Below are 25364 nucleotides of genomic sequence, written 5' to 3'. Positions count from 1 at the left end.
ACCTCAGACCTATGTGCGTCTGTAAAGAATCCCTGGTGGAGCATGGAGCCTTTGGGTCCCCGTGTATCGGTTTGAATAGAGTGCCGAGGTGCCACTCTTAGTATTCGACAATCTTTAGCCTCTGCCTCAACGTCTCTGGTAAGTCCTCCATCTTGACCAAACCCATGCCGACCAGATCTCCCCAAACAAACATGGCCCTGTCCTGAGCATACGCTAGGTAGTCAAACTCCTCATCGTCCTGTGATTTGAACAGATCAGCATCCTGGTCCAGCTCCGGTTTGTCCTCGTCTATTGGCTCCGATTCCTTGGTACTCACGGCCGGGGTCTTCTCTTCTTCCTTTTCTGCTTCAATCTCGACGTCAGTGGTCGCTCCGTCGAGGGCTGTGGCGGCAGGGCCGTCGCTGGCGCCGTTTTCGACGGCATCGAAGTCTGGCAGACCAGGAACATGGGCTTGTACGATGCCCCAGGCGACCCACATAGCAGAGCATGCAACACGCCAGAGTTTCGTTTCAGCCATGAGGCGATGGGCTTCTTCTTCGGTGTTGCGCTCCGCTTGAGCTTCCTGTTCTTGGTAGGATTGGCCTGGAGGTGCACGTGAGTCTAACATAAATGCTGAGATACTGCTGGGTGCAGCGGTAGCTGCAAGAGCTGTGGTGCTTGCAGATGTAGGGAGGGGGCCAAGGTGAGGTGTAGGTGGGTTTGATGAGGCTCCTCCGGGGGTTTTCAGACCGGGAGTGTGCATGAGGTACGCTCGGATGAACCGGTGCTGTTCCTCGGAGGTTGGATAGTAGTTACTGGCACACGCCCACGGGTAATCGGGGTCGTGATAGTTGTAGCACCATTCAGTCTGTTCACGTTAGTACATTGCGCATCAGTGACAGGATGATGAACAAGGGTAGATGAAAGCATGTCTCACAAAGTGATTCGCAAATTCCAGACCAGGAACGTTCGCGTTCGAGTACTCGAAGTCGATGACTACCAGCTGTTTGTGCTGGTTCGCCGGAAGGAGAAGGGGGGATTCTCCCTCAGGCATCATGCGGAGGATGTTGCCGTATTGCGTCTGTTGTGCTGCCGTTAGCCGAGACCTACTTAAACACTGGATTCGACTCACATCGTTGTGCGCAAAGACCATACGCTCGTTGATCTTCTCCAGTCCACCGTACTGCTCCTCGAGCCATTTCCTGTATTTCTCGATCATCTGTCTGAAAATAGGCCACTCGACACCGCAGATCAGGCCTCGCTTCCTCCAGCGATCGGAGGCAGTTGTGATCGGCGCGTCCCCATTTTCAAGGATTTGTTGATCCAGCCAGGTAACAACCTGCTCGCAGCGGTCCACCCACTTGTCCCAATTCTGCCAGACAAATGGACCGGCTTCCCTTTCCGATTTTAGTAGCTCGATGCCCTCATGGAGCTCTCGCATACGCTTGGCGATTTGCTTGGAGGTCTCTGCAACCCGCAATTCCTTGAACGTGAGTGGTTTGGCATGGAAGAACTCCTCAAATCGACCGTTCTTGAAAGTACCGAGCATGCGAGGACCAATACGCTTACGCCCAAGACGCTGTAAAATCTGGAGCTCAGATTCACGGTCGATGAGATGATCCACCTGGGGGCCATAGATGCGAAGAAGTAATTTACTATGATATATGTCAGTCAACACATATCAGGATGTCGGTGCAACATACGGTGGTGGGTTCTTTGGCATCGGTGCACCATCCGTACGCTCTTCCTTCGGCTTGATGTTCTTTGGGGGAGAAACAACATAGACAGCGTTTGTCAAAGCACCGCTCAGTCTCTGAACATCGACTTCGTCATGCTGCTCCATTGCTACTCTTCGCCAACCCTTCAGCTTCAGAGTGTGTGCCAAGCGGAGGATCTCGTATCTGAACGTCGTCCAGGCTTCTTTCTCCTTTCGTCTCCGTCTCTCCGTGTCTTCGTTTTCGGGTTCATGGTCAGCGTCATCGATGCTGTAAGCCATAGTTTTTGAGTTGTCGAGCACGACGTCGCAGCTGGGAACTAATGTGTCAATGGAATCGAAGTAATCCGAATCAACCGAAACAGCAGAGTGACGCTTGAGGCCTGTTGACATCCGGCGTACATGATTGATCTTTCTCTTCGCATCGGCGGGGGTGATGTTCAGCGTCTTTTCTAGTATACTGGTGAGCTGATCCAAAGCTACAGATCCATCGGAAGAGTCGGAGTCGCTTCTGCCTCGAGAAGTTTGCTGAGCTTCAGTCTGGTCTTTAGAGACTTCCTGAGACTCGTCGACCTGTCGGGCGTTCTTTGCAGCCTTGCGTTTTGCTTTGCGTGATGCCCGCCTGGTGCGCTCTGATTTCAGCCAACTCTGTACATGCTTGACCAATCTTTCATGCGTATGGGCATGATGATGTGCATCATTTGAGCTCTCCGAAAGAAGAGATGTGAGCGATGGGTTTCCATCTTTCGGTTCTCCGCTCTGGCTTTGCGGCTTGAATGAGCCCATAGACTCAATTGAGGGTCTACCAGATAGTCGCTTGCCACTAATACTTGCAGGATAGTGTCTAGACGGTCTGTCAAGGTCGAGGTAATCCTTCTGCTCAAGTTCTTTTTGCTTGGCGATCATGAGAGGTGAGATGCCTTCATCAGGAAACGATACAACTGTGAAGGTAGAATAAGCGAACGTTCATGTTGTTGCATTGGTGGGGTTATGGTGCGACGGGCTTGAGCTTCTATTGTCTGTTCTTCACGTCTTTGCCATCAATGTGCCCTTTCGCTTGTGACACTCTTGGGCCCCCTGCCATTTCAACAAGACCAAGCTGCAGTTGGGCGTGCAGTACAACTTGCGCCAACAATGGAGGGGCAGAGCGATAATTCAATGCGAACACAGGACAGCAGTACAGAGAACTTCATGCGACAAAGATAGGTGCATGGGTGTGACAGGTGTTACCAGGTGTGGCTTGAGAACGAACCTTTGGTAGACGCGCGGGGTGACGCGCTCCCCTCCACGGTGTTGCTTCGACGTACCTCCGAGCTCTCTGGCTGCTCATTGGAGGGTGCCATGACTGTCGGGACTGATTCGCACCAATGACGCCGGGTAAGGTGAGCTGGACTGTCCTTCGAGGATTACAAACACTCGAGTGCAGAAGTGAGAGTAAAGGATCGTCGTTTGTAGTGTGCGTAGGAACGGAGCTGGTTGGGGTGGACAGGTCGCTATCGATTGTTGTGGACTAGAAGGCCCACGTGCCAAAACCAGCTGGGCTCGGAGTGCGACCGCTTTTGAGACAGGTGTGAGAAAATTTGGGGGGATGAGTGGCTTCAAGATTCTCAAAGCACTCGAGCTGTTTATTTGCATGACATGTTGCTTCAAGAACGTGGTTAACTTGATTTGCATGTGGTTGCCTCCTCGTACGCGTGCGGCTTTGCAAAGATTCAGGGTCATGCGAGAGTCTTGGCGATCTACGTCAGGGCTAGCAAAGCTCCAACGAATGGCAGCAAAGCAGTGACGCAGAAGGTCAAGGTTAGTCTCAAGATTGTTACGGAGCTGCTTGCGAGGCGTATACCTGCTTACGACTTTGAAGTGTTTATACAATTGATCTTGGCTAATTCAAGCTTCCTATCGACAAGCTGGCTACGTAGGCCGCATACCTGAACTCCGCGCTACGGTGGCAAGGATAATATTGAACAATGAGTGTTCATAGGATGATATACAGATGGTTCAGCAGAGAACCCAAGTGATAAAATGAAGATAAAGTACGGCGATCAGTTTACGCAGCCCACTCGACCGTTTCCAAGGCAAGCATTACAAGCAGCAAAGTGCTTGGCAAGATAAAGACCACATAGCTCTGGAAGAGGATGTTGGACATAGCGCCCATGTAGACATTGTTGATCTGGCAGATCTGCGCCAGTTGGAGTGCAGTGGGCGCACCACTGAGGAGGAAGCATACGATAATGAAGATCGGATCGTCGACGATGCTGACAGGTACGTATTTGGCGATGAGAGCCAGGATCGGGGCCATAGCGAGAGTCGGAATCAGCATGCGGCTGATTAGCGATGCGATGACGAGCTTCTTCTCGACCTTTGGATCCTCTAAAGAATGCTGATCTTGCTTGGGCAAAGTGTTGCGGGCCAAGTTGGCACCCAGGACAACCAGAATGAGGGGAACAGCAACCTGACCGCTCTGGTTGACAGCGCGAGTTAGAGACGTGTTGATGAAAGTTCCGGGACTGAAGAACAGATGTTGCAATTGTGGCACTGAAGCAACAATGATTGCTGCCAACATTGCCCAGAGTGGCGGGTTCATAAATGCCCAGACACCCTTAGCAAATCTTCCGAGGAATGAAGACACTGCAGAGAGAGTTCGCTGCAACCATTTGGGGAGTGACTCAAAGATCGAGCGTCCAGCGCGCGAAAGAGAGTTCGAGATGGACTTTCCAGTGCGTTGAACTCCCGCTTTGACTCGCTTCGGCCAGCCCTTGGGGCCTTTAGGGATGGCATTCTTTTTGAGCGAGGCAAGCGCATTGTCGCCATTGACGTGGCCGTTTGCGTTGCCATTGGTCCTGCCATGGAAATCGCCTTCACCAGCAACTGCGACATTGCCGTTTGTGGGTGTTGCGAAGCTGGCCGACGCTAGGATATCTCCACGGTCTTCGATAGAATCGGTGTCACTGGTTTCAGCAGAAGTGGCGTAACTGGTGACGTTGCCGGACTCGTAGTCCGAGTGTGAATCGTCTAGCAGACGTTGTGCCTCCTCTTCGCTGTACTCTCCACTCTCGAGGGAGTCGATGGTTCCACCGTCCTCCTTTTTGTACGTATCCGCCGGGGCTAGAAGAACGTTGAAGCCCCATGTCCATCGAACCAATTGTCCAAGCTGCTGGAAGATAAGTAGGTAGAGAATACCGCGGGCGCCGACCTCGTTGTCGTTGTCACCGGGCATCCTGTCCCAGTGCAAGCCCGAAATAGTTTTCGAGAGCGAGATGACGAGGGAGATGGGCAGAGAGTTCGAGTTTCCGAAGACCTGAAAAACTTAGTCGCAGGTTGCGTTGTGTCTTTGATTGTGACGTACCGCCATTGCAGTGACGAAGTTGGACTGTCTCTTCTTGAAGCCGAAGAGCTTTCCAACGACAATCGCCGCGAGGTAAGAGATGAGCGTCTGGATAACAAAGATGATGGGGATCACGGCGAGGTCGCCCAGCTTCTCAGCAGTCAGCTGTGACGCGAGCTTGGTAAAGACTGCAGGGCAAGGTCAGCACTGCGGGCGCCGGGGCTGGCTTCGGATGCGCAGCCACGCGTTGAGCTGGCGCACTCACTCAGGCAGGGCGTGAAGAGCTGGGTGTTGAGGTTGGCCAGGAACTTCTGACTCTCTGCATCGAATTGGCCCATTCGGGCGATGATGTATCCAGGCGCACTCACGCACACGACCTCCATCACAGCCTCAAAGACGAGCAGCGTGAGGTTGGCAAAGTCGGGGTGCGAGCTGTGCGCCTTCTTCTTGAAGACTTCGACGAAGCCGCCATTGTTGCCGTAGTCGAACGATTGCGAGGCCATGGAGACGAGGGCATTGGGATTGGCAGCGAGGTCACGCAGGCGCAAGGCCTGGGGACTCGTGAAGAAAGGCATGCAGAAGTGCGATTGGGTAGGTGCGACGGACGGAGGGTGGGTGGGTGATGGCCGTGTACTTGAGGCACACTGCGCCTTGGTCTTGTTGCAGATGGGCGATCGACGTCACAGCAACGGAGAGAGCGGATCGCACCGCGGAAGCGTCAGGCAAGGGCAACTTTAAGAGAGCACTATCTATTGCTATCAATTGCGCGGCGGTTGAGACGCAGCCCGCCGCATCGTGCGCGACGTGGACAGCGCCAGCGCCCAAAGGCACCACGCAGCAGCCAAGCTACTGCGCCTGGGCACAGCTGTTGGTGCTGAGTCGGTCGATGGCGCGTACCGAACCTGCTTCGCGCCCCCCGAGCTGGACGGCGTGCAGCAGGATTGGGAGAACCCACAGGCGCGCAGAGCTAGAGGCGCTCCGGTGCTTGTTCGCGAGCGCACCCACACGGCGCGGCAGGTTCTGGGCCACATCAAGAATCCCATGCCACATATGCATCGCGCGGTGCCGTCATCAGCGCCGACCGCGCGCTGACTGATGGGCGCAGGACGGGCGCAGGACGGGCGCAGGACGGGCGCAGGACGGGCGCAGGACGGGCGCGCCCACGGGCTTCGACTGCCAGGCCTTCCCTGCGGCGCCCTGCGTCCTTTTACTGCACTCTGCGCGCCGGCGAGCACATGCTGGCGATCGCCGCATCGCGCTGCGGCGGCCATCTCGCCCACTGTGTCTTGCTGGGCTGGCCGCATTGGTTGCGACATGGTCATCAAAGAAGCCGACGATGTTCCAGCACGACAGGCCTGTCAGCAGCCCGCCCGACAAAGCAGGAACTGATGCCTGAGCAAGCACCTCGCAATTTTGCAAACCCTGAGATTTCCTGCCGTGCAACTCGTCTCCTTGCCATTTGCCCTTTGCCATTTGCCATGGTCACTGTGCGCTCTGCATCCTGAATTACCCAGACGCTCTGCATACGTCACTGGCCCCCGACCCTCCTACAATCCCGGTCGCGCCGCACCGCCACCCATGCGTGGGGCCCGTCACGTCTGGTCGACCTCATAACATCCTCGCTACGTCGCTCTCCGCTCTCTGTCGAGGCATCGTCACCTGATAGCTGTCCGCTCGCTTGTCTATTACTACTGACCGCCTGCGGTTCTCTGCTGCTTTCCCTGCCCTCCCCGACTCTGCAGGAGCAGGCTGCAAGCATATTTACGACTGCCACACTCCCGCCTCCGCAATGACCGACTCCGCGGCATCGACCCCAGAGGGCGAGCTCAGCGACACGCCCTTCGACAGCCCCTCGCCGTCCTCTCCTCCTTTCCCCTCGAGCCCGTCCTCTAGCATCCCCTCGTCTCTCAATGTCTCCGACCGCCCCGCTGCACGTTCCAGCGTCACTACCGGCGCCACCGCCAACATGACGCCCTCGTCCACCCCGCTGGGCAATATCAATGCTGCCAGAAATCCTCGCGGCAACGCTCCTACCATCTCCAGCCGAGGCAGTGGCCTCAATGTCTCGCAGGACATTCTGGCGCGGATACAAGCAGTGCATCTTGGTCGACAGGGTGCCCCGCCGACTGCGGCGGCAGGCCAAGGAAACCTGCCCCAGAGCCCAGGGCCGTCCGTCGGGCCGCCAAACAACATGTCACCACGAGGGCCGATGATGGCTGGTGGCGTCCCGGTCAACTTCCGTGGCATGCCCGGAGGAAAGCCACCTCTGCCTAGCTTTGCATCCGCACCTGCCATCCCTGGCCGCTCCGGTGCTGCACCAAAGTCTATGCTCGAGAGACGCGGTGCACCGAAGCTCGGTGGTCTGCCTGGCGCAGCATCGCCTGCAGGTGCTCCTGTGAAGAAGAATCGTCCAGTCATGACCCTCTCCCAGATGAACGGAGGCGCTCCAGACGAAAAGCCTAAGAAGCAGGAAACCGCATTGGAAAAGTATTCGGATTTTATTGACACCAAGACTGGTAGTCTTAAGTTTGCAGGCAAGGCTGTCCTGAATCCGGACGGCGTCCAATTTGCGAATGGCACATCTTTCAGCATCTCCTTAGACGAAGTCGACACGCTTGACGAGCTCGGCAAGGGAAACTACGGCACAGTATACAAAGTCCGACACGCAAGACCGCGCATGAGGAAGCCAGGTCAAGGCCTTGCAGGAAACAAGGCTGCACCAGGCTCTCCTTCGCGAAAGGACTTTAGCGAAGAGCCTAGCCCGACAACGGCGAAGCCTTCCGGAGGTACCGGTATTATCATGGCTATGAAGGAGGTCAGGCTGGAACTTGACGACTCGAAATTCGCCGCAATAATCATGGAGTTGGATGTCCTGCACCGTTGTGTGTCACCCTACATTGTCGACTTTTACGGCGCTTTCTTCCAAGAAGGAGCTGTGTACATCTGCATGGAGTTCATGGATGGTGGATCGATAGACAAATTGTATGGCGATGGCGTTCCGGAGAACGTCCTGCGTAAGATCACTTTGGCAACGACCATGGGCCTGAAGTCGCTGAAAGACGAACACAACATCATTCACCGCGACGTAAAACCTACAAACATTCTCATGAACACGAGAGGCCAGATCAAGATCTGCGATTTCGGTGTCAGTGGTAACTTGGTTGCGAGTATCGCGAAAACCAACATTGGTTGCCAGAGCTACATGGCCCCAGAACGAATCTCATCGGGTGGTGTTGCACAGGCCGGCGCCAACCCTGGAGGCGGCACCTACAGCGTCCAGAGTGACATCTGGAGTCTGGGTCTGACCATCATTGAATGCGCGCTCGGCCGTTATCCATACCCACCAGAGACATACAATAACATCTTCAGCCAGCTTAGCGTAAGTCTATTGTATCTTATTAACTTGTGGCAACCAGTTACTCATTGATTACAGGCAATTGTAGATGGCGAACCCCCGGATCTGCCCGAAGAAGGCTATAGCGAAGTCGCTCGTAACTTTGTTCGTGGCTGTCTGAACAAGATCCCCAAGATGCGACCAACCTACGCTGATCTCCTCGGCCATGCGTGGCTTGCACCTTTGATAAAACCAGAGACCATCACCGAAGAAGACGAGGACGAGGTGGCAGCCGCGGAGGCAGATGATGGCAGCGTGGCCGCTGGTGACAAGGGCCCTGCTGAACCAACTGAAGACGTTGTAGACAAGGAGGTCGCAGACTGGGTGAAGGACGCAATTGACAAGCGCAAGAGAGGAGTGCTCGGCAAGGCCCCCAAGCCTGCGTTACACGCTGCGCCACTGGATGCCGTGTCGAGTCCTTCGCAAGACGGTGCGAATGGTCTCGACGCTGCAGGTGCAGCCGAGGCGCCGACCACGTGAGACCATCCACGGTCTGCAGCAGCCACTTGCATTCACTAAACCTGGTAACTCGTGAGGTTGCGACTGTACCAGTTGTAAATCTGGAGTTTTGGATTTTTTGGTTAGGTGCTGTGTACTGGCACTGGCGCATACCCGTGGGAAACGCTCTGGCATGGCTGTTGGAGCATTGGGCAACAACAAAGATACACCTAACTGACATGCATGTACAATTCGCCACTATGTATTTTACTCGGTGACATTTCACATGTATAATTTGAAGAGCGCTACGACTAGTCGAGCAGCCGTTAAGGTGACGTATGCCAGACGCGTGAATCCCCGCCAAGGTGTGATGTGGCTCATGCTGTGGCGCTATGAATGAACACGGTGGTCGCAACCCTACGTCTATTGTCCAGCGCCTTTGAGACAGCACACCTTCCTTACCTGCCATGCTCCGATTTTGAGACAGCCTCTCTCTCCACGACACATGCGCCTGGCTTGCGACTAAACACCTTTCCTTTGCTGTCGCTCTCTTTGCACCATTCATTCGTGAGACGCATTCAAAATGTCTGGGACAGACTACAACTACGATGAGCAGGTCCGTTCGCGCACCCACTTGAACAAGCAGCGCCGCTAAACTTCTGCAGGGCCAATTCTTCCCCTACTTCATCCTTACAGTCACGACTCTAGTCACCGTCCCTGCTACAATCTCTTTCTTCAGACCGAGCAAAGGTGAGTGTCCTCGCCCACGCTTTCACCCTACGTCCACCTTCTGACACGTATGCAGAGCTCGAGAATACAGGAACCACAATACAATCCGACTTCGCGCCCGAGCATGCCGACCTCATCCAAGGCCAGCGTAAGAAACAGAAGCGCGCGGAGAGGAAGACGAAGCGCGGAGTTCTCATGTTGGGCGGGTGGTCGCTGAATGCGCTCATGATATACCTGATCTGGGTTACAGCACGGACAGTCACCAAGATATGGGATCCCTATGAGGTCCTCGGTGTTTCCAGGGTATGTGTACCTTTGAACTGATAAAGCAGATGAACTCGTCATTGACAACAAGCGCAGAATGCGGACGAGAAGGCGATCAAGAAGCACTATCGTAGGCTATCGATCACGCTGCACCCTGACAAAGCCCGCGAGGACCTAGCGAACAACATCACCACACAGTCAATCAACGATCATTGGGTCGACGTTACCAAAGCGTACAAAGCTCTTACCGACGAGGAGATTCGCAACAACTACATTCAATATGGCCACCCCGACGGCAAGCAGAGTTTCAGCATCGGTATCGCTCTTCCACAGTGGTTGGTTACAGAAGGCTCTGGCAAATATGTACTGCTCGTCTACGCAGTCCTACTCGGTGTTATTCTGCCATACATGGTCGGCAAGTGGTGGTACGGGACCCAGAAGCTGACCAAGGAAAAGGTGCTCATTGCGAGCGCCGGCAAGGTCTTCCGTGAATACGACAACGAGCAGGGAGAAACAGGTGTCATTGGAGCCTTGAGCACAGGAGAGGAGTTCAACGAGGTTTTCACAGGCCACAAAGCAGAGAACGGTCTCTCTAAATTGGAGCAGAAGGTCCTTGGCGACGAAGAATCCGTTGTTGCACAGGTACTCACTAAGAAGGACCGTCAGAAGCTGGACGACCTGGAGGACAGCCGAAGACGCAAGGTCCTGACTCTATTGTGGGCGTATCTCGGCCGCGTCGAGCTCGAAGACGAAACTCTGAACGACGAAAAATTCGAGGTCGCTCCTATCGCCCTCCGCCTGAATGAAGCCTACACATCGATAGCACTCGCGTACGGCAGCACAAAGGCCGTCATTTCCGCATACCACACTTCACAGAACCTTATTCAGGCTCTGCGACCCGGTGCTTCTCCCCTGGAACAACTGCCACACGTTACTCCCGCCATCGCGAACGCAGCCGAAGCCGAACACGCATCGACTCATCTGTCTATCCAAGAATTCATGAAGGTGCCAGAGGGCCAGCGCAGGGCGCGTATCGGTGGCCTTCTGTCTCAAGAGCAATACAGCACAGCCATGTCGGTCGCCTCTCGGATACCCGTCCTCACCGTCGAGAAGGCATTTTTCAAGGTTGTCGGCGAGCGTTTCGTGACCCCCAGCAGTCTGGTGCAATTCGTTCTCAAGGGTCGCTTTATCCCGTCTGGCGCTTCCGATATCCCCGACGTCAATCCCAAGGACCTGCTCGACATTGACCCAGAGGAAGGCGATGTCGCCGCAATCACCGGCCGCAAGAATGACCGTACCGACGAGAAGCCGATCCAGCCCCCTCTTGCCCATGCCCCGTACTATGCTCGCGATCACGCGCCGAGATACCACGTCTTCCTTGCCGACAGTAAGCAAGGCCGTATCGCAGTCCCACCTTTCACATTCTCTACATTCGACAAGCCCATTCTGGACGAGAGTGGTAACCCGACCTACAATGTACAAACCTTGAAGATGCAATTTGGTGCACCACCTCAGGCTGGCAGCTACACTTTTGTCATGCACATGATCTGCGATAGCTACGTCGGCATGGACACAAAGATGGAAGTCACACTAGTCGTCGAGGATGCTAGCAAGGCCGAACAGGTCGAGGAGGAGGATGAGATTAGCGAACCTGATGAGGGTATGTCTAAAAGTACCACGCGAGTTTGCAACACGACTAACAAGACTCCAGACACAATCGCCGGCCAGATGCGCGCCCTCAAGGGTGGAGAAGCACCGAAGAAGAAGAAGCGTGACGATGACTCGAGCGGCAGTGATACAGAAGGCGACGTTGAGAGCGAGAGCGAGACCGACACTGACACCGACACGGACGACGAGTAGTGTAAATTGGGTTGGAAAATCCTGCAATGCCAACACATGGCTTTTTGAAGGAGCGAAGTCGGATGCACTTACTCGGAATCCCAGCGATTACTCTGCGTCTTTCCCAGAGCTGTTGAAGAGACCGACAGTGTTGCAGCTGAGTCGGCGATTATACCCTGGGGGACTGAGTAGACAAGGGGGTGGCAGATGGCGAGTTTGACGATGGCATTTCACGGCGTTCTTATCACGTACATATGTTCGTGTCGGTAGTTGCATTGTTCTGTTACGATTAGCCTAGGATGAGGATCAGAGGCGTAAATATGATAAATCTTCCTTCTTCAGTCTCCCTCATCGTTTCACTTCGCGTGCTCTGTAAGAATGCTGACACAGTCGCATCTCCGTGTCCAGGTAGTGCGCTTTGGCGTGTTGGCGCCCAAAGTCGTTCGTCTTCCCTGTCTGTAGTCTAAACTCACTGCAGTCTCTGTCGCGCAAGCCGTGTCGCAAGCCGTCTTCTGCCACTCTGGCCTTGAATATGCAGAAAAACTCAGATCTCTCCGAGCAATCCAGTCTTTCCATCTCCACTAGAGACTCAACCACCAAGTTCATTGCTCGCACCAGCCCATGTCGCCCAAGCAATCCCCTTCTCGCCCCTCTTCTCCCGCCACCGATTCGTCGCCCGAAATAGCTCCCAGCAACCCGCCAGCATCACCCTCCACTTCCTCAGAAACTCAGGCGTCACCTCCCACCCCGACGGATCCCACGGGTCCGTCCACACAACAATACCACCCCGACTGCACATGTCCAAGCAGCACTGGGCGTCGTCCAGCAACCCCGCGGCGTCTAGCAGGATCATGTTGTTCCGCAGCGTGGCGTCGGGCAGCAGATCCAGCCACGGGTGGTGCGGCACGGAGCGCTGGATGTGCGTGGGCTGCAGGGGCGCGGGCAGGCCGTCGCGTTGGGGGTGGTAGGTGTACGGGATTGAGAAGGGGGACAGGGCGTCATCGTGCATTTCACTTGCGGTCAGGCCCAGGACTTCGATGTTCACGACGAGAGCGCGGTAGACGTTGAGTTGCGTGAGGCCGAGGAGGATGTCTGTGCGGGGGGAGCGGGCGTTGTAGGCTGTGCGTGCGGCGTTTTCTAGGAGGGAGAGCAGCTGGATGGATGTGTTTGCGTTGGGGCCGATGATCTGGATGTCTTTGAAGCAGTGGGCGGATGCGAGTCTTGCCAGTAATGCCTCGTTGGCGCGGTCCTTGCAGGGGTCCTCTGAGGGTGGTGATATGCTGGGCTTGCCTTTGGATATGCGAAGACGCTCTCCTGCAGTCACCTCAGTATCATACTGGGGGAGTGTGAAAGACACTGTACGCACGTTGTGCTCTCTGGTTGATTCGGTTTTGACGTCGCCGTCGCTCAATCGCGGTTCCCGTGGTTGCCCAGTCTACTTGCGGCACAATGAGAGCTTTTCCAGACATTCTGATAATGCCAATCTACGCATGGCACAACACGATCACTCTAGACTATGCGCATACCCAGATGAAAGAAACTCCCTACAAGACCGTCTCGGCCAACAATGAGGCCGGATTTGGCTCGAGCTCGGAGCTACCCCTTAACACCGAGCTGCTCCGCCACCATCTTCCAAACACCATACTCGAGTAAAGCCGAGTACCTAAAGATTCTACTATCATGGCTCACGTCTCTAGTTCAGCGGCCCAGTCTACTCTAGCCGCCGGCACCGCCCTCGACTGTGCCCAATACTACACCCACCACCCCTCCTCCCTCATTGAGCAACCGCAGCCAAATCAGGCAACAGCTTGGTCGCAAGTTAGTTGCGAGTCCATCGCCGAAAGATTCAGCGTGGACATCGAGCACCTGCTACGCTGGAACCCGAGTCTGAGCCGCAGCGCCTGCGTGCTGCAGCCCGGCGTCAAGTACTGCGTGGTGCAGATCGAGCAGTCGGAGAAACGTAGGCACATCCCTCGCGCTCGCCATCTTGCATGTATTGAAACACACAGCGAGCACAACGTCGCTGGGAGACGAGTCTGGTGATCCGCCGATTTGCACGTTCGACCCGAAGAAGGGCGAGTACGTGTGCCCGGAGCCTCCGATTTGTAGGTTTGATCCGAAGAAGGGGGAGTACGTATGTCCGGAGAGCACGCCTACTGGAGGAGCTGGTCCAGTGGGAGATGAGGATAACTCTGAGTTGAAGTGAGCTTCGCGTGGGTAATGTTTGCTCAGAGTAGTGTTGAAGGACTTCATTGAAAGCATTCACTATTCAAGTCTATCAAGTATTTTTGAAATAAGATGCCAGGATCAACACCATCTGGTCTCTGTAGACATTATTTATTTATTTATTTGTATGTCCTATAATAGGATACTCACCCGATAAGTATTTTAAGACCCCTGCGATGCGACCGCAAGCAGATGATGCAGCCATACCACGCGATAGACATAGACCAGGCTGAGAGCTACATGTCCTTCTGTCAGAGCAGTAGCTCTCAGGCTTGCGGCAGCGTCCTCCAAAATCCACGACTACTCCATACATAAATATCGTTACATGAATGCCATCATATCCTTAGGTGCCGTTGTCACCGCATTCGCTCATCTGACCTCGATCCCATTCGTCGGAGAGCTGGAAAGTTGGAAGAAACGCGTTTCAGCAGCAGCAGCAGCAGCAGCAGCAGCAGCAGCAGCAGCAGCAGCAGCATTAAGTTGCAGAGTCCGCCTCAGCACTGACCTTGTCGGAGCGCTGCACAGTGCCTGAGAATCGACCCGTTCCACCGGGCAACAGACCATCAAACTCCACTGCATGCGCAGCTCCTGCATCGTCCCAACCAACCCGAAGATTCCACCCGGCGTCTAGCGCAGCTAATTCGCGCAAATCAACTTCTTGCACGATCTCCCCAAGATACTGCCACTTGGAACTCATCATCGAAGGCGAGAGCGCGTTGTGGCGCTTCGTGAACACCGCATTGCGCAGAGCAGCCAATGCACCGTTTCCTACTTCGACCGCGGTTTGGTCCACAGCAAGGGCGATATGGGGTAGCTTTGCGTAGCCACATGAAACAAATGAGATCGATTCCAAGCAAGTAGTACGATCGGCGTCAGCCTGAGAAAAATTCGAGCCGAAGTCGGAGAGATTGGTGCCAGGGGAAATTTGGTCGATGATGTCCATCCAAGATCCCGTGCGAGGTCGCGCCTGGAGGATAGAATCGGTGTCGCCGGTGGAGTCATCTGTAAGGCCAGCAGCTGGTGCATTCTGGTTCGCCACGATGGCTTGTAGGAGAGTGACTTGATGTGCAAGATGATTGAGCTGCATCAACATCTGAGCTTGTTGAGACTGCTGTACTAGACTCAGTGGTGCATTGACTTGCGGTTGATGTAAAGCCAACGCCTGTGCGTTCTGCATTTGATGTTGCAGTTGACCTAGTATAGCTTGGAAATGCTGATGTTGCTGCACAGCGGGAGCGTTGGCCTGGATCTGCTGAACTTGAGCAACTAAAATCTGGAGATGATTGTTCAGTGCTTGGCCGTTACCAAGGATTTGGTTTGCAGCAGGTGGGTTGGCGGCGACATTATTGTTGGCATTTGCCATCAAAGCCCCTGCCATCGGCTGCACTGCGCCAGCAAATGGTGCAGGCGCAATATTAGCAGCTTGCGCGTTGCCAGTAGTTTGGAGTAACGCTGTCAGGGAAACGGACTCCAGATTCAATCGCTTCAGAGCGCTTCCATCGTGAATTTTGACAAATTGCAAGAGGGCTGATGGAGTGACCCAGCAATTGCGAAGAGTAAGCTCTTCCAAATGCTGAAAGCGTAATAGGAACCGTTGAAGTATGTTTGCATCTTGTACCGTAGCTGTTTCTAGTGGCGGAAGCGTCAGATCTGCTTGCATGCGAGCTCTCAGCGGTAATATAGGGGCTGGCATCAGGAGCTTGTTCCTCGCATGGGATCCTTCCGCGTGTTCTCCACTCGCAGTGTATCCGATCGTTAGCTTTGTAATTCTCGATCGTGGAGCCACCTGTGCTTCCAGAAGTTTACGAAAAGTGTCGACGTGACCAGTTGGATCCACCCTTGGTGCTGCGACAAAGCCAGCTTCGTCCTTCTCCACTGTTCTCCAGCCCGGTATGACCATCAGAGTAACATTTTCCAAGCAAGGCAATGCTTCCCAGAAGTCAGTACGATTGAGCATTGAGACGTAGCGGTCTGACAAGCTAGAGATGTTAAGGGTGTGTATTGCTGCGAAAGTGGTCTGATTATCGATAATGGAAAGCATGTAGGAAGACATGAATGCGCGTTGAGCCCATTCGGTTTCAAGAAGCCACTCCTTCTGAGCGTTAGATAATTTTGCGGGTACAACGGGGCTCAGAATCTGCGCAGCGTCGTTGTGATGTGATGTTGTACTGGTGAAGAGCACCCCGACATTGGCAGAAGGCGAAGCCAAGACATGATGATCGCGCATCTCAGAATCACCCTTGGAGTGTGGAAGGGAAGAGTCGGTGGCGTCGTGCGGTAGTGCTTCATATGGGATATTGGCGTCCAAGAATGGTAGACTCGGCTGAGTCGTGGCCATCATTTTAGCTTCTTGAGCTTCAGTCCAAGGCCGTGTGCCTTCAAATCGAAATAGTGAGGCAAGACGGATATCTTCTCCTGCGCTAGCATGCATAGATTCAATGTGATTCCACAGCTCACGCTGGGCTTGCGTACGGCGATCTGGGATATGCTGACGAGATCCGAAAATACTTGGTGATGTTTGCAGAATACGAGCGCGAATAGACCGATCGGGGCCATTCAGCCATCCAAGGCCACTATCGACAGACAGGGCGAGTTCCTTGACCTTGGTGAGTTCTGAGAAGGCAGTCTTCATTCGCGGTGTTTCGTCAGCTGCAAACTCGAGACCGGCGACAGCTTCAAATCTTCGATATTCTTCAAAAGGCCATTCATAGTTTCCCCAGAAGCTGGTCTTTTCTTCTGTAACCGGCTTGAGAGGAGGGGCAGAGAGCGAGTCCTCGCTCACCACAAAGCTCATGCCATACCTAAGAATGTGTCGGCCGAAACCGCGGAAGACGTCAAGACCGTGACCATTGTAGACTTCGTCGCCGTTAGCGTTCTTCCAACAATATTCTGGTCTGCTAATCTTGGCACGCTTCTTGCCCTTGCGATCAGCCTTTGGTTCTTGCCCAAGCATACCGTATATCTCGGTGTTGAAGGGCACAACGACTGTCTTGAACGCAGCTTGAGAGGTGTACTCATTCAACTCACGGCTCACCAGCCGGAGAGCTTTGATGTCATCACGGTTGAGATACTCGATGATGTGCTCTACAAGCTCCACGGGAAGTTGCCAAAAGGGGCGTCCATTACAGGGTCCAGCTGTGAGCTGTGAAGTTGGCGCATCTGGAGCCTGCCCACGAAGTTCGTATCTGTTCTGCGTAACTGCCTGTGGCCGTTCATTGGGTGTATTGGCTGCGGGCGCCTTCCGGTTCACGTTCAGTATAGAATAATGCGCCGGTAGCCGTGCTTTGTTGCGGAAGTCGGGCCAAATGTCATTTGCATTATGATCTGGCTCTGTAGTACGGTAGAGCAACGCGGTGACCGCTCCGTGTTTTTTCAAGACATTTGATAAGTCATCCTGATCTTCACGTTCAGACTTATCCCTTGCTCTTTTTGACGATCCGCTCACTGTGTGGTGCGACTGGTCAGAATCTTCCGGGAATAGTGATCTGAATTGCTTGTATATGCTGGTAGCGTGCTCGGAGTCGTAGTTGTCAAAAGATTCATTCATTTGTACGTAAGCTTCAAAGCTCGTCTGGGTTTCTGGTGACCTGGACGTCCCCGAGAACGAAGTGAGAGTGTTTGGTCTCATGCGCGCATGCAGTAGTGAACTGCTCGCGTTGTTGCGAAGCAAGTTGTCTTCCAGTAGGTCGTGTTCCAAAGCGATAGAGAGGTCGGTCTCGTGTTGAGACAGTGCAGGCGCACCCTCAACACCAGAGCTGGCTCTCATGGGAGAGAGATTTCGGCGGGAAGGAGACCCAACAGCTGAGTCTATTCCCCTCCTTGAAAGAGCCCTCACAGAGGACTGACCGAGTCGTGTTCGATGATGGTTGCGTGCGGACAGATCAGGTTGAGACGCGATATTCTGGTTTGCGGTAGTAGAGTCTTCGGCAGTCGCGTATGTAACGGAGGACGTATACGCAGGACCTGAGTCGATAGTGTGTGGGGAAGAGAGTACTGGGCGGGTTCTTGTACTACGGCGGCGGATTGGTTGGGGCCGCTAGTTCGTCAGTCTTCGGTACTGTAAGTGGAAGTGAGGTGAACGGCAGTTGAGGGTCGTCCGTTACTGGTCGTTGAGAAGCAGTAACGTGTGCGGTGGACCCTGGGTTTTACACGTACCTGATTTGACCCGTTTGCTGCTGCCTCGCGTTCGCTCTCACCGCCGGGTTCACGATCACGGTGACTCCTCAGCGTCCTGAGCCGAGCGTTAACTTGCTCTTGTAACGCGGGAGGTTTTTCGTTCCTGTCCATATCGAATCCTGCAGGTTGGGGGTCGTCGCGTCAATAGCCCGTACGGTAGTCTCTGCGACGCGTGTCTCGGCTGGTCAAACAATGGAACGGTGTGGCGGGTATGCCAATGACTAGATTCCAGAGATATGGAGCGATCTGGCTCCGATAAGTACTGGCTGGGAAGCAGGACCTGTCATCGATCTCATTAATCTGGTGAGCGTGAACTTGAAGGTACAGGCGAGTCGCGATTTCCCAAGCTCCGCAAGCTTCCCCACCCGGGCGCTAGATCTGCCGCTAGTGCTGCGGGAGCTGCGCCGTGCCACTTAACTTGGCCCCAATTCAAGGCTGCTTGAATACCTATGCACGGTTTTCCTGCCTCAAATATGCAGGTTCTTCTTGCTGTATCTTGCCGACATTCTTAGCTTGTCTGGTGGCTTTGGTCTTCACAACGTGAACCCACTAGCGTGTACCCTTTCCGTTTGCTGTCAGGTAATGCCATGTGCGCCATCATAATACTTGGCAAACGACGTCAATGTCGCAAGGATATTGTCCGGAGCAACGGTAATCCATTTCTTAATGCAATCAGCACGTCTTGAAGGACAGAGCGTGATATTGAATGTACAGCGTTATTGATGTGGGTCCGGCAGCGCTGATCTCCAGGCAGCAACTTTGTTACTTTAGAAGCTCGACGCTGGTCACCAGCAATTAACACTTTCTCCTTCGACACACTCAACCTCACACGAAATCAATTCAATATAACAGCAACTATGTCTACTCTGATGGCAATACCGCGAGAATTGAGAGAAGAGATCATTCGCTATCTCACCCTGCCAGGAACAGTTTACACGTCCAGTGCCCAGGCGAACACGCAAGCACTTCATCAGCCTGGTTCTAGAAAGTCGGAGGAGACATACATCGATACGAGAATCTTTCTCCCTTCACGTCCGCCAGCGAATATCTTGTCCACATGTAAACAGCTGCGACAGGAAAGCCTGGAGCATCATGCCCACTGGCTCAACTCTTCTGCAGCATTCGAGATTGCCGACTCTAACGTCGGACCAGCCAACAGCACGAAGATCGCGGAACGATCTGGTACAGAGTTTGACGAAGCGGCTGAACGAGCTGGTGATGATGGTGTGACTCTTCGCTTCACCCTGGAGGTCCAGAGGGGACTGCGTGGTCCGTTCGGCTTTTTTGTACCTGTCCGCAAAGAACTGTCGCCTCGCTTCTCAGCGCTACTGCCCCTTATGAAGTCCGCACGCAGGCTGAAGATTGTCGTTATTCCGGGCTTCGACTGGTGGAGCGGAGGGCCAAAGACCTCGCCATTGGAACAGTGGAGGCAACGGAAGGCCCTTCTCAAGCGTGCCAATGCCTACCAAGTCGGCCACACCGAACAGCCCACCCAGGCCGAAGCCATCGAAACCGGCGAGCCCTCTCAGCCGAGATTAGACGCCGTGTCTGTTGCTATCGGGAAACTCCTGGATCAGCTGCCAGCGGTTGAAGAGCTGAAACTCGATGTTCTCATCGCGACGGGCGACCTATTCAGATGGGACTTGCCAGACGCAAAGTGGGAGAATATTCAGCCTTGGCTAGACAGCCCTATCAGCATGAGCGGGGGCGGGCAACTGATCAAGGTCTCGAGAACGCTAATGACCATCTGGCATAAACCAGAGACCGAGGTCGCAAGTTGCCAGCCGTTCTATGTACAGAAAGAGAACCGCAGCGATATTTCGGGCAACAAGTGGCTTGTCAAAAGGGAAGCTGGCCTGCGCGCTGTAAGTGGAGTACGACATTTGACACTTTGTAACTTCTACTAACTGAAAATAAGCCCTTGTTTGAGCATATTGCGCACCTGACTGTTTACGAGCTACCTGAGATCAGTGTCAATGAAGTCTTTGAGCGTATTGACCCGTAACGCCTTCGGCAGAATGCCGTAAAGCGAATCAGTCTTTCTCCAATGACATATAGTCCATTTATGGAAATACCCCGTCTACCTAATCTAATGTCGGAGAAACTAGACCTTCAATGGGATCGCGTCTGTGTGTCATTAAGCTCTTAATCAAGCATCGGGCAATTGTTTCAGACATGTGGGGCAGCCCTGCCACTTCGAACCATTACCTCGGAACACCAACCCTACGAGCCCACAACATAGAAGATACCGTGCGCACCTTGTCACCTATCAAACGAACCTTGATGCTAACGGGAAGCACCAGATCTGGCCATGGACCAACGCCGGCTACGTAGTGTTTCCCCGAAATCACTATGTTACGCAATGACCAAACTCAGTAGTGAAGGCTGCGTCCAACTACCTACTCGTATGTACAATCTCTAGCTTCCGAGTTCCATATTAGATGGTGATTGAGGAAGTCATCTGGAGAGAGAGACTTGCCGAAAACAATCAGGGGTTGTTTCCATGTACATCGAGACCGTTGCCGGGATGTATCCACTTTGATTTCCCCGAGAGCACGTTGTCATTACTCCTCTTTTCATTTCCTTTAGTGGCCTGTAGACGGCAACATGAAGATGTACTTAAAGTACCACAAGCTTTCCCAAGCCTTCCCAACTCACACTCTGTCTCATCCATTCATTCATTCATTCATTCAACCTACAGTCACATCCTTCCCAACCTCACCAATATGAAGTTCTCCACAATCTTTGCTTTTGCCAGCACTGCTGCCTTTGCCGTCGCAGCACCGGCTTCTGTCGTCTCCAAGCGCGCCGACTACTGTGGTCAGTGGGACAACCAGATTCAGGGACCCTACACCATCTACAACAACCTCTGGGGACGCGACGCGGCCACCTCTGGCAGCCAGTGCACTGGTGTTGATGGACTCAGCGGCAGCACCCTCAAGTGGCACACTAAGTGGTCATGGGCTGGCGGGTAAGAAAGGTCGCAACAGTGTTCTATGTGTAGTGTTAATTATTTCCAGTGCCGGACACGTAAAGTCATACGCCAACGTCGTGACTAAGATTAGCCAAAAGTCACTCTCCTCCATCAAGTCGCTGCGCTCAGTCTGGACCTGGAGCTACAGCGGCTCCAACCTCATCGCCAACGTCTCTTACGATCTGTTCACTGGCAAGACCGCCACCGGTACCCAGGAGTACGAGGTCATGATCTGGATGGCCGCTCTTGGCGGCGCCGGCCCGATCTCGACCACCGGCAAGCCTATTGCTACCCCCACGATCGGAGGCAAGCAGTACAACTTGTACAAGGGCCCTAACGGCCAGATGACTGTCTTCTCGTTCGTTGCCGTGTCCCAGATCAAGAGCTTCAACGGCGACCTCAACGAGTTCCTCGTCTACCTCCGTAACAGCCAGGGCCTGCCCAGCACCCAGATTCTTCAGTCTGTTGGTGCCGGAACTGAGCCTTTCTCTGGTTCCAACGCTGTCATGACAACCACTGCCTTCTCCATGACCCAGCAGTAGAGGATTTGTGGGACAGATATGATGGTGGAATTTGCAAATTGTCGGAAGTCGTATTTCGATGTTCAGTAACTCTCCATCAAAAGTGGTGTTTCGATTCCAAGTACATACTTTACCCTTACAGCGTGGATACGCTACGCTGTCAGCTATGAGAATACATTTTTCCGCCCTTCGCAATCAGCATCAATGTAGCCTAACCATGAAAGATCATATATGTGAGATGAGTGGCAAAACCACTAAAGACTATTCGGAGATTAAGGCCCATTCGAAGTGATGCTAATTGTGTCCGGGGGATGACGTCATTGGACCTTCGCGAGTTCAATCTGGCGAGCGAGACTGGCGTACCTAAACGTTTGCGCGTTCAGAATCAGACCCAACATCGTCTCGTACGGATTTCTTCTCCGGAACGTAACCTTCAGCTCCGACATGTTCAATACCTACTTTGCGCACGACCAGAAATCCCAAGGGCAAGGCAATGCCCCACCATGCCATAATGAGACCGGCTGAAACGATGGGTGCAGTTCTGGTAGAGCTGATACCGCTTGCGATGCACTGTCCAGCAGCTTCTACACCTCTCGCGACGCTTGTGTACCTGACCACCTCCGCTGGCTTCTTAGCAAGGAAGCTCATCAGCCAGTAACCGTAATTGTATGTCAACGCAAACTCCACCTGCTGGAACACGTATAGGGCCCAGCCTTCACCGAACTGTCTGTCTGCCCAGTCAAGTGCCGGCTTGTTCCTTTGATACTTTTGTTGGATAACGATGGCCCATATCCATATTCCACCACTCAACGCCATCATGCCAAGGAAGCCAAAGCGAGCTCGCTGGTTTATTGACAAGCGTTTCCAGTCCAGGAATGATCCCATGATGCCTGTAGCAACGACTTGAGCGAGCGCTGTTACAAGCGAAGCAAGAGCTCGAGATCTGACTGAGAAGTATAGCGACATGTAAGATCCGATGTAAGGTAGCGACCATGTAACGTAGCAAAAGTAGGGAACCCTAGAGAGTCAGGGATAACACAAATGACCTTTTTCGGATAACTCACAGAAGCAACATTTCCTTTCGAAGCAGTAATTTTAATGTTTCCTTTATCTCGACCTTGGCTGGGACCTTGGGAATGGCCTTGACTTTGGTACCGTTCTTACGCTGAACCTTATCAGGGTTAGACAGTAGCAGCGCAACGGCCGGGCCCAGACATTCTAGAACCTTGAGTCAGATTTGTATCTTCAGAAGCAGGAGGAGGTTTGTGCTTACGGAGCACGACAAACACGATGTAAGTTTTCCAGTTCAGTTTGCCAAGACTCCTTCCACTGTAGTTGAACGCAAGATTGATCGCGCCTCCCAAGATTGCGCCGCTATTACGGTACGCGAGCCAGTACGCAAGGTATCTACCGCGGCTCTCAGGTGGTGGGTAGCTTAGCATGATTGCGCCCTCCGCCGCCCAGAAGAAGCCAGCGGTGATGCCGCACGCAGCAGAGCCAAGGTAAATGAACCATTGCGTGCCGTATCTGTTGTTTTGGTACAGCGCAGCAGAGTAGAGAGCATATCCGGTAGTCCCTATTGCCATTGTGTGTCGTAGACCGATATGGTTGATGAGTACGGATCCGCTCAAGCAGGTAAATGTCATGAGAGTGAAGAGAACTGCATTTCCGGCCCTTTATTGGTAAGTTCACTTTCAGTCTTGACAGAAGTTGAGATGCCTACATTACTAGGTATGGTGTTTGCTGACCACCCGCTCCGACAGACTGCATCGCATTCCATAGTCCAGGCGCAGCAAATGCGCAGAGACCCACTACAGTGGCTTGGAAGAAAACACCTCTGTACCAAAGATATGGGCCAGCATCTTCGATCGAAAGACTAGCTGTCTGCTGTTGCTTTTCAGTAACGGAGAGGCGCTTGATAGCTTCTGCCATAATGAATCAAGGCCACTCGAGGACGCCTCAGAACAGAGGCTAGGTAGGACTCGGGGCAGTTTGAAGCTGCCGGAAAGGTAACAAGATACTGCACAATGCATACCTGCTCTCTTCTTCAATGTTGAATATCGATACCTGGATTGACGCTACACATGACGTGCTTTAAAGGATTTCTGGGTGATCAGGAAAGCCAATGTAGCTCCGATCATCGCTGTTATCTTAATTGGCTAACGAAACTAGAACTTCGACAAGAAACTGGAGTAAGGGGAAACTGACGGCAATAGATCAGCATCTCTGCACGTGGCTTATGGATCCTGGCCAATTCACTGGTTAGTGCTCCACGCTATACTCGTTTAAGCAATTTTTGAATGCTTGTTCCGATCAAGCTTTCAAGAGTGGGACGGCTATGCATCACATCATCACAGCCTAGCATTGCGTTTCATCTCGCATCGAGGGTTGCTGCCTATCAGACGTGTCTAGTCCATTGTTGGTCAATCTTGCGCAACACCATCGGCTGTCGGAAAAAGAGAGGCGTTATTCATCGGGTCGGCAAATATTCAACACTGAGCACCCTTCGCATAGGGATTCTGCATATCGAATTCGCCCTGCACATGTCATCTTGCACTTCGCTACTTCTCCCTCGAAAATAACTGCGTTGCTTGAGAGTTTCCACGATGGCTGTATCGCTTGAGAACTTCGAAGTTGTTCGAATCAGTGGACAGCAACAGACCTCGTCATTTGGTTACATTGAAGACTATCCTTTTCCGTTGGCATTGCAGACACGAAGAGGATGGAAGCCAAGCCTAGAAGAAGCAGTATCGCATCTAGAGTCGATAAGCGCAACAGGAGCGGTTTTTGACCTGGTAAAACGACACGGTGGGGCTGTCTTGATTCGAGGGCTTCCAATCGAGAACGCAGAGGGCTATAGTCGTATTGCCCATGCCTTCGGACTCGAACCTCATGAAGAAGTCGGACGTCCACCTATCCGCACTGTTCTCGCAAAAAACGTAAAGACCGCGAACGAAGGCCCGCCGGAACTACCGATCTGGCCACACAATGAGTACGGGTGGTCGACGCATAACCCTGCATGGCTGACCTTCTCTTGTCTCCAAGTGCCCGAAACCGGTGGCGCGACACCAGTCATATCGAGCATCGGCCTCGCCCGCAAGCTCAAATCGTTGGCACCCGGCTTTTACCAGCAACTGCTAGAGAAAGGAGTGCGATACATTTACAGATATGGTCGACAGCAAGTGACCTCAACGACCGGTGCGAGTGTCTTCGCTGCATACGGCCAGTACATTGCAGAAGGAGACAGTGAAGCCACAATACGCCAGAAAATCGAAACTGAGGTCAAGCGCCACAGCAGCTTGTTCCAATGGCATGACGACGGTAGTCTGAGCGTGACACACATCGTGCCCATCATCCGCCAGCATGTCTCTACGGGCCTGACAACTTGGTTCGGCAACCTGACTTCCGCGTACGGTCGCTCGCGCCACCATGGCGCAACGGAACCCCCGTTCCGTGGAGACGATGGCTCGTATCATCCGCTACCAACATATGGAGATGGCTCGCCCATCGCGACTGCCGAATTGGAACTCGCGCTGAATCTTGCAGAGAAGCTACAGGTCGATTTGCATTGGCAGAAGGGTGATATCGTACTTATTGACAACTATGTTGTTATGCATTCAAGGAAGCCTTGGGTCGGGGACAGGGTGGTTCTTGCAGCGCTGTGGGATCAAGAGGGCAGGATTGCAGATCTTGCGGAAGGAGAACGGCTACACGAGTGGAAAGAATCTCTTGATCAAAAGAGTGTGGACATCAGTACGCCTTGAAATCCGAAGGCTCCTATAGCA

At 53.4% G+C, this 25364-nt stretch overlaps 10 protein-coding genes across 10 annotated transcripts; 6 read left to right on the top strand and 4 right to left on the bottom strand.

The window, feature by feature from the left end:
* Positions 1–97: 97 nt before the first annotated feature.
* Positions 98–5593, bottom strand: C7974DRAFT_298597 (uncharacterized protein; the record flags this gene model as incomplete). Its single annotated transcript, XM_046137700.1, has 8 exons — positions 98–847; positions 917–1060; positions 1112–1634; positions 1683–2634; positions 2946–3018; positions 3759–4991; positions 5040–5206; positions 5284–5593. 8 exons carry the CDS (start codon positions 5591–5593, stop codon positions 98–100), a joined length of 4152 nt encoding a protein of 1383 aa, XP_046003283.1.
* A 1072-nt stretch (positions 5594–6665) lies between these two features.
* Positions 6666–9192, top strand: C7974DRAFT_22446 (polymyxin B resistance protein kinase). Its single transcript, XM_046137235.1, has 2 exons — positions 6666–8397; positions 8452–9192. The coding sequence occupies exons 1-2, from the start codon at positions 6808–6810 to the stop codon at positions 8890–8892; spliced, it is 2031 nt and encodes a 676-aa protein (XP_046003282.1). The 5' UTR covers positions 6666–6807; the 3' UTR covers positions 8893–9192.
* A 1-nt stretch (position 9193) lies between these two features.
* On the top strand, positions 9194–12003 carry C7974DRAFT_22447 (Sec63 Brl domain-containing protein). Its single transcript, XM_046137236.1, has 5 exons — positions 9194–9466; positions 9516–9600; positions 9656–9882; positions 9940–11503; positions 11555–12003. The coding sequence occupies exons 1-5, from the start codon at positions 9434–9436 to the stop codon at positions 11701–11703; spliced, it is 2058 nt and encodes a 685-aa protein (XP_046003281.1). The 5' UTR covers positions 9194–9433; the 3' UTR covers positions 11704–12003.
* Positions 12004–12026: 23 nt separating this feature from the next.
* On the bottom strand, positions 12027–13219 carry C7974DRAFT_383731 (uncharacterized protein). The gene is made up of 2 exons (XM_046140796.1): positions 13049–13219; positions 12027–12996 (listed from the first exon to the last, which is right to left on the bottom strand). Exons 1-2 carry the CDS (start codon positions 13149–13151, stop codon positions 12272–12274), a joined length of 828 nt encoding a protein of 275 aa, XP_046003280.1. The 5' UTR covers positions 13152–13219; the 3' UTR covers positions 12027–12271.
* A 106-nt stretch (positions 13220–13325) lies between these two features.
* Positions 13326–14015, top strand: C7974DRAFT_420005 (uncharacterized protein). Its single transcript, XM_046144236.1, has 2 exons — positions 13326–13642; positions 13692–14015. The coding sequence occupies exons 1-2, from the start codon at positions 13363–13365 to the stop codon at positions 13886–13888; spliced, it is 477 nt and encodes a 158-aa protein (XP_046003279.1). The 5' UTR covers positions 13326–13362; the 3' UTR covers positions 13889–14015.
* A 344-nt stretch (positions 14016–14359) lies between these two features.
* Positions 14360–18500, bottom strand: C7974DRAFT_383727 (uncharacterized protein). Its single transcript, XM_046140795.1, has 2 exons — positions 18064–18500; positions 14360–17944 (listed from the first exon to the last, which is right to left on the bottom strand). The coding sequence occupies exons 1-2, from the start codon at positions 18193–18195 to the stop codon at positions 14384–14386; spliced, it is 3693 nt and encodes a 1230-aa protein (XP_046003278.1). The 5' UTR covers positions 18196–18500; the 3' UTR covers positions 14360–14383.
* A 441-nt stretch (positions 18501–18941) lies between these two features.
* On the top strand, positions 18942–20089 carry C7974DRAFT_408200 (uncharacterized protein; the record flags this gene model as incomplete). The annotated part of the gene is made up of 2 exons (XM_046143309.1): positions 18942–19949; positions 20003–20089. 2 exons carry the CDS (start codon positions 18942–18944, stop codon positions 20087–20089), a joined length of 1095 nt encoding a protein of 364 aa, XP_046003277.1.
* Positions 20090–20810: 721 nt separating this feature from the next.
* On the top strand, positions 20811–21600 carry C7974DRAFT_299525 (concanavalin A-like lectin/glucanase domain-containing protein; the record flags this gene model as incomplete). Its single annotated transcript, XM_046137753.1, has 2 exons — positions 20811–21055; positions 21105–21600. The coding sequence occupies 2 exons, from the start codon at positions 20811–20813 to the stop codon at positions 21598–21600; spliced, it is 741 nt and encodes a 246-aa protein (XP_046003276.1).
* Positions 21601–21942: 342 nt separating this feature from the next.
* Positions 21943–23511, bottom strand: C7974DRAFT_349413 (major facilitator superfamily domain-containing protein; the record flags this gene model as incomplete). The annotated part of the gene is made up of 4 exons (XM_046139435.1): positions 21943–22597; positions 22644–22797; positions 22853–23253; positions 23303–23511. The coding sequence occupies 4 exons, from the start codon at positions 23509–23511 to the stop codon at positions 21943–21945; spliced, it is 1419 nt and encodes a 472-aa protein (XP_046003275.1).
* Positions 23512–24185: 674 nt separating this feature from the next.
* Positions 24186–25343, top strand: C7974DRAFT_439894 (uncharacterized protein; the record flags this gene model as incomplete). Its single annotated transcript, XM_046145303.1, has 1 exon — positions 24186–25343. The coding sequence occupies one exon, from the start codon at positions 24186–24188 to the stop codon at positions 25341–25343; it is 1158 nt and encodes a 385-aa protein (XP_046003274.1).
* Between the last annotated feature and the right edge of the window lie 21 nt (positions 25344–25364).

The sequence above is a fragment of the Boeremia exigua genome (genome assembly GCF_020726555.1).
Source record: "Boeremia exigua strain MPI-SDFR-AT-0100 chromosome Unknown C7974scaffold_1, whole genome shotgun sequence".
In the NCBI taxonomy this organism is placed as follows: Eukaryota; Fungi; Ascomycota; class Dothideomycetes; order Pleosporales; family Didymellaceae; genus Boeremia; species Boeremia exigua.
This window is presented reverse-complemented; position numbering and strand designations above follow the sequence as displayed.

Coding starts and splice junctions, on each gene's coding strand:
- C7974DRAFT_22446 (XM_046137235.1), top strand. CDS start 6,808: ATGACCGACTCCGCGGCATCGACCCCAGAGGGCGAGCTCAGCGACACG. Junction 8,398..8,451: donor ACATCTTCAGCCAGCTTAGC/GTAAGTCTATTG, acceptor CATTGATTACAG/GCAATTGTAGATGGCGAACC.
- C7974DRAFT_383731 (XM_046140796.1), bottom strand. CDS start 13,151: ATGTCTGGAAAAGCTCTCATTGTGCCGCAAGTAGACTGGGCAACCACG. Junction 12,997..13,048: donor AATCAACCAGAGAGCACAAC/GTGCGTACAGTG, acceptor AGGTGACTGCAG/GAGAGCGTCTTCGCATATCC.
- C7974DRAFT_420005 (XM_046144236.1), top strand. CDS start 13,363: ATGGCTCACGTCTCTAGTTCAGCGGCCCAGTCTACTCTAGCCGCCGGC. Junction 13,643..13,691: donor GATCGAGCAGTCGGAGAAAC/GTAGGCACATCC, acceptor TGAAACACACAG/CGAGCACAACGTCGCTGGGA.
- C7974DRAFT_22447 (XM_046137236.1), top strand. CDS start 9,434: ATGTCTGGGACAGACTACAACTACGATGAGCAG. Junction 9,467..9,515: donor ACTACAACTACGATGAGCAG/GTCCGTTCGCGC, acceptor AAACTTCTGCAG/GGCCAATTCTTCCCCTACTT. Junction 9,601..9,655: donor TTTCTTCAGACCGAGCAAAG/GTGAGTGTCCTC, acceptor ACACGTATGCAG/AGCTCGAGAATACAGGAACC.
- C7974DRAFT_383727 (XM_046140795.1), bottom strand. CDS start 18,195: ATGGACAGGAACGAAAAACCTCCCGCGTTACAAGAGCAAGTTAACGCT. Junction 17,945..18,063: donor CAGCAAACGGGTCAAATCAG/GTACGTGTAAAA, acceptor CTGACGAACTAG/CGGCCCCAACCAATCCGCCG.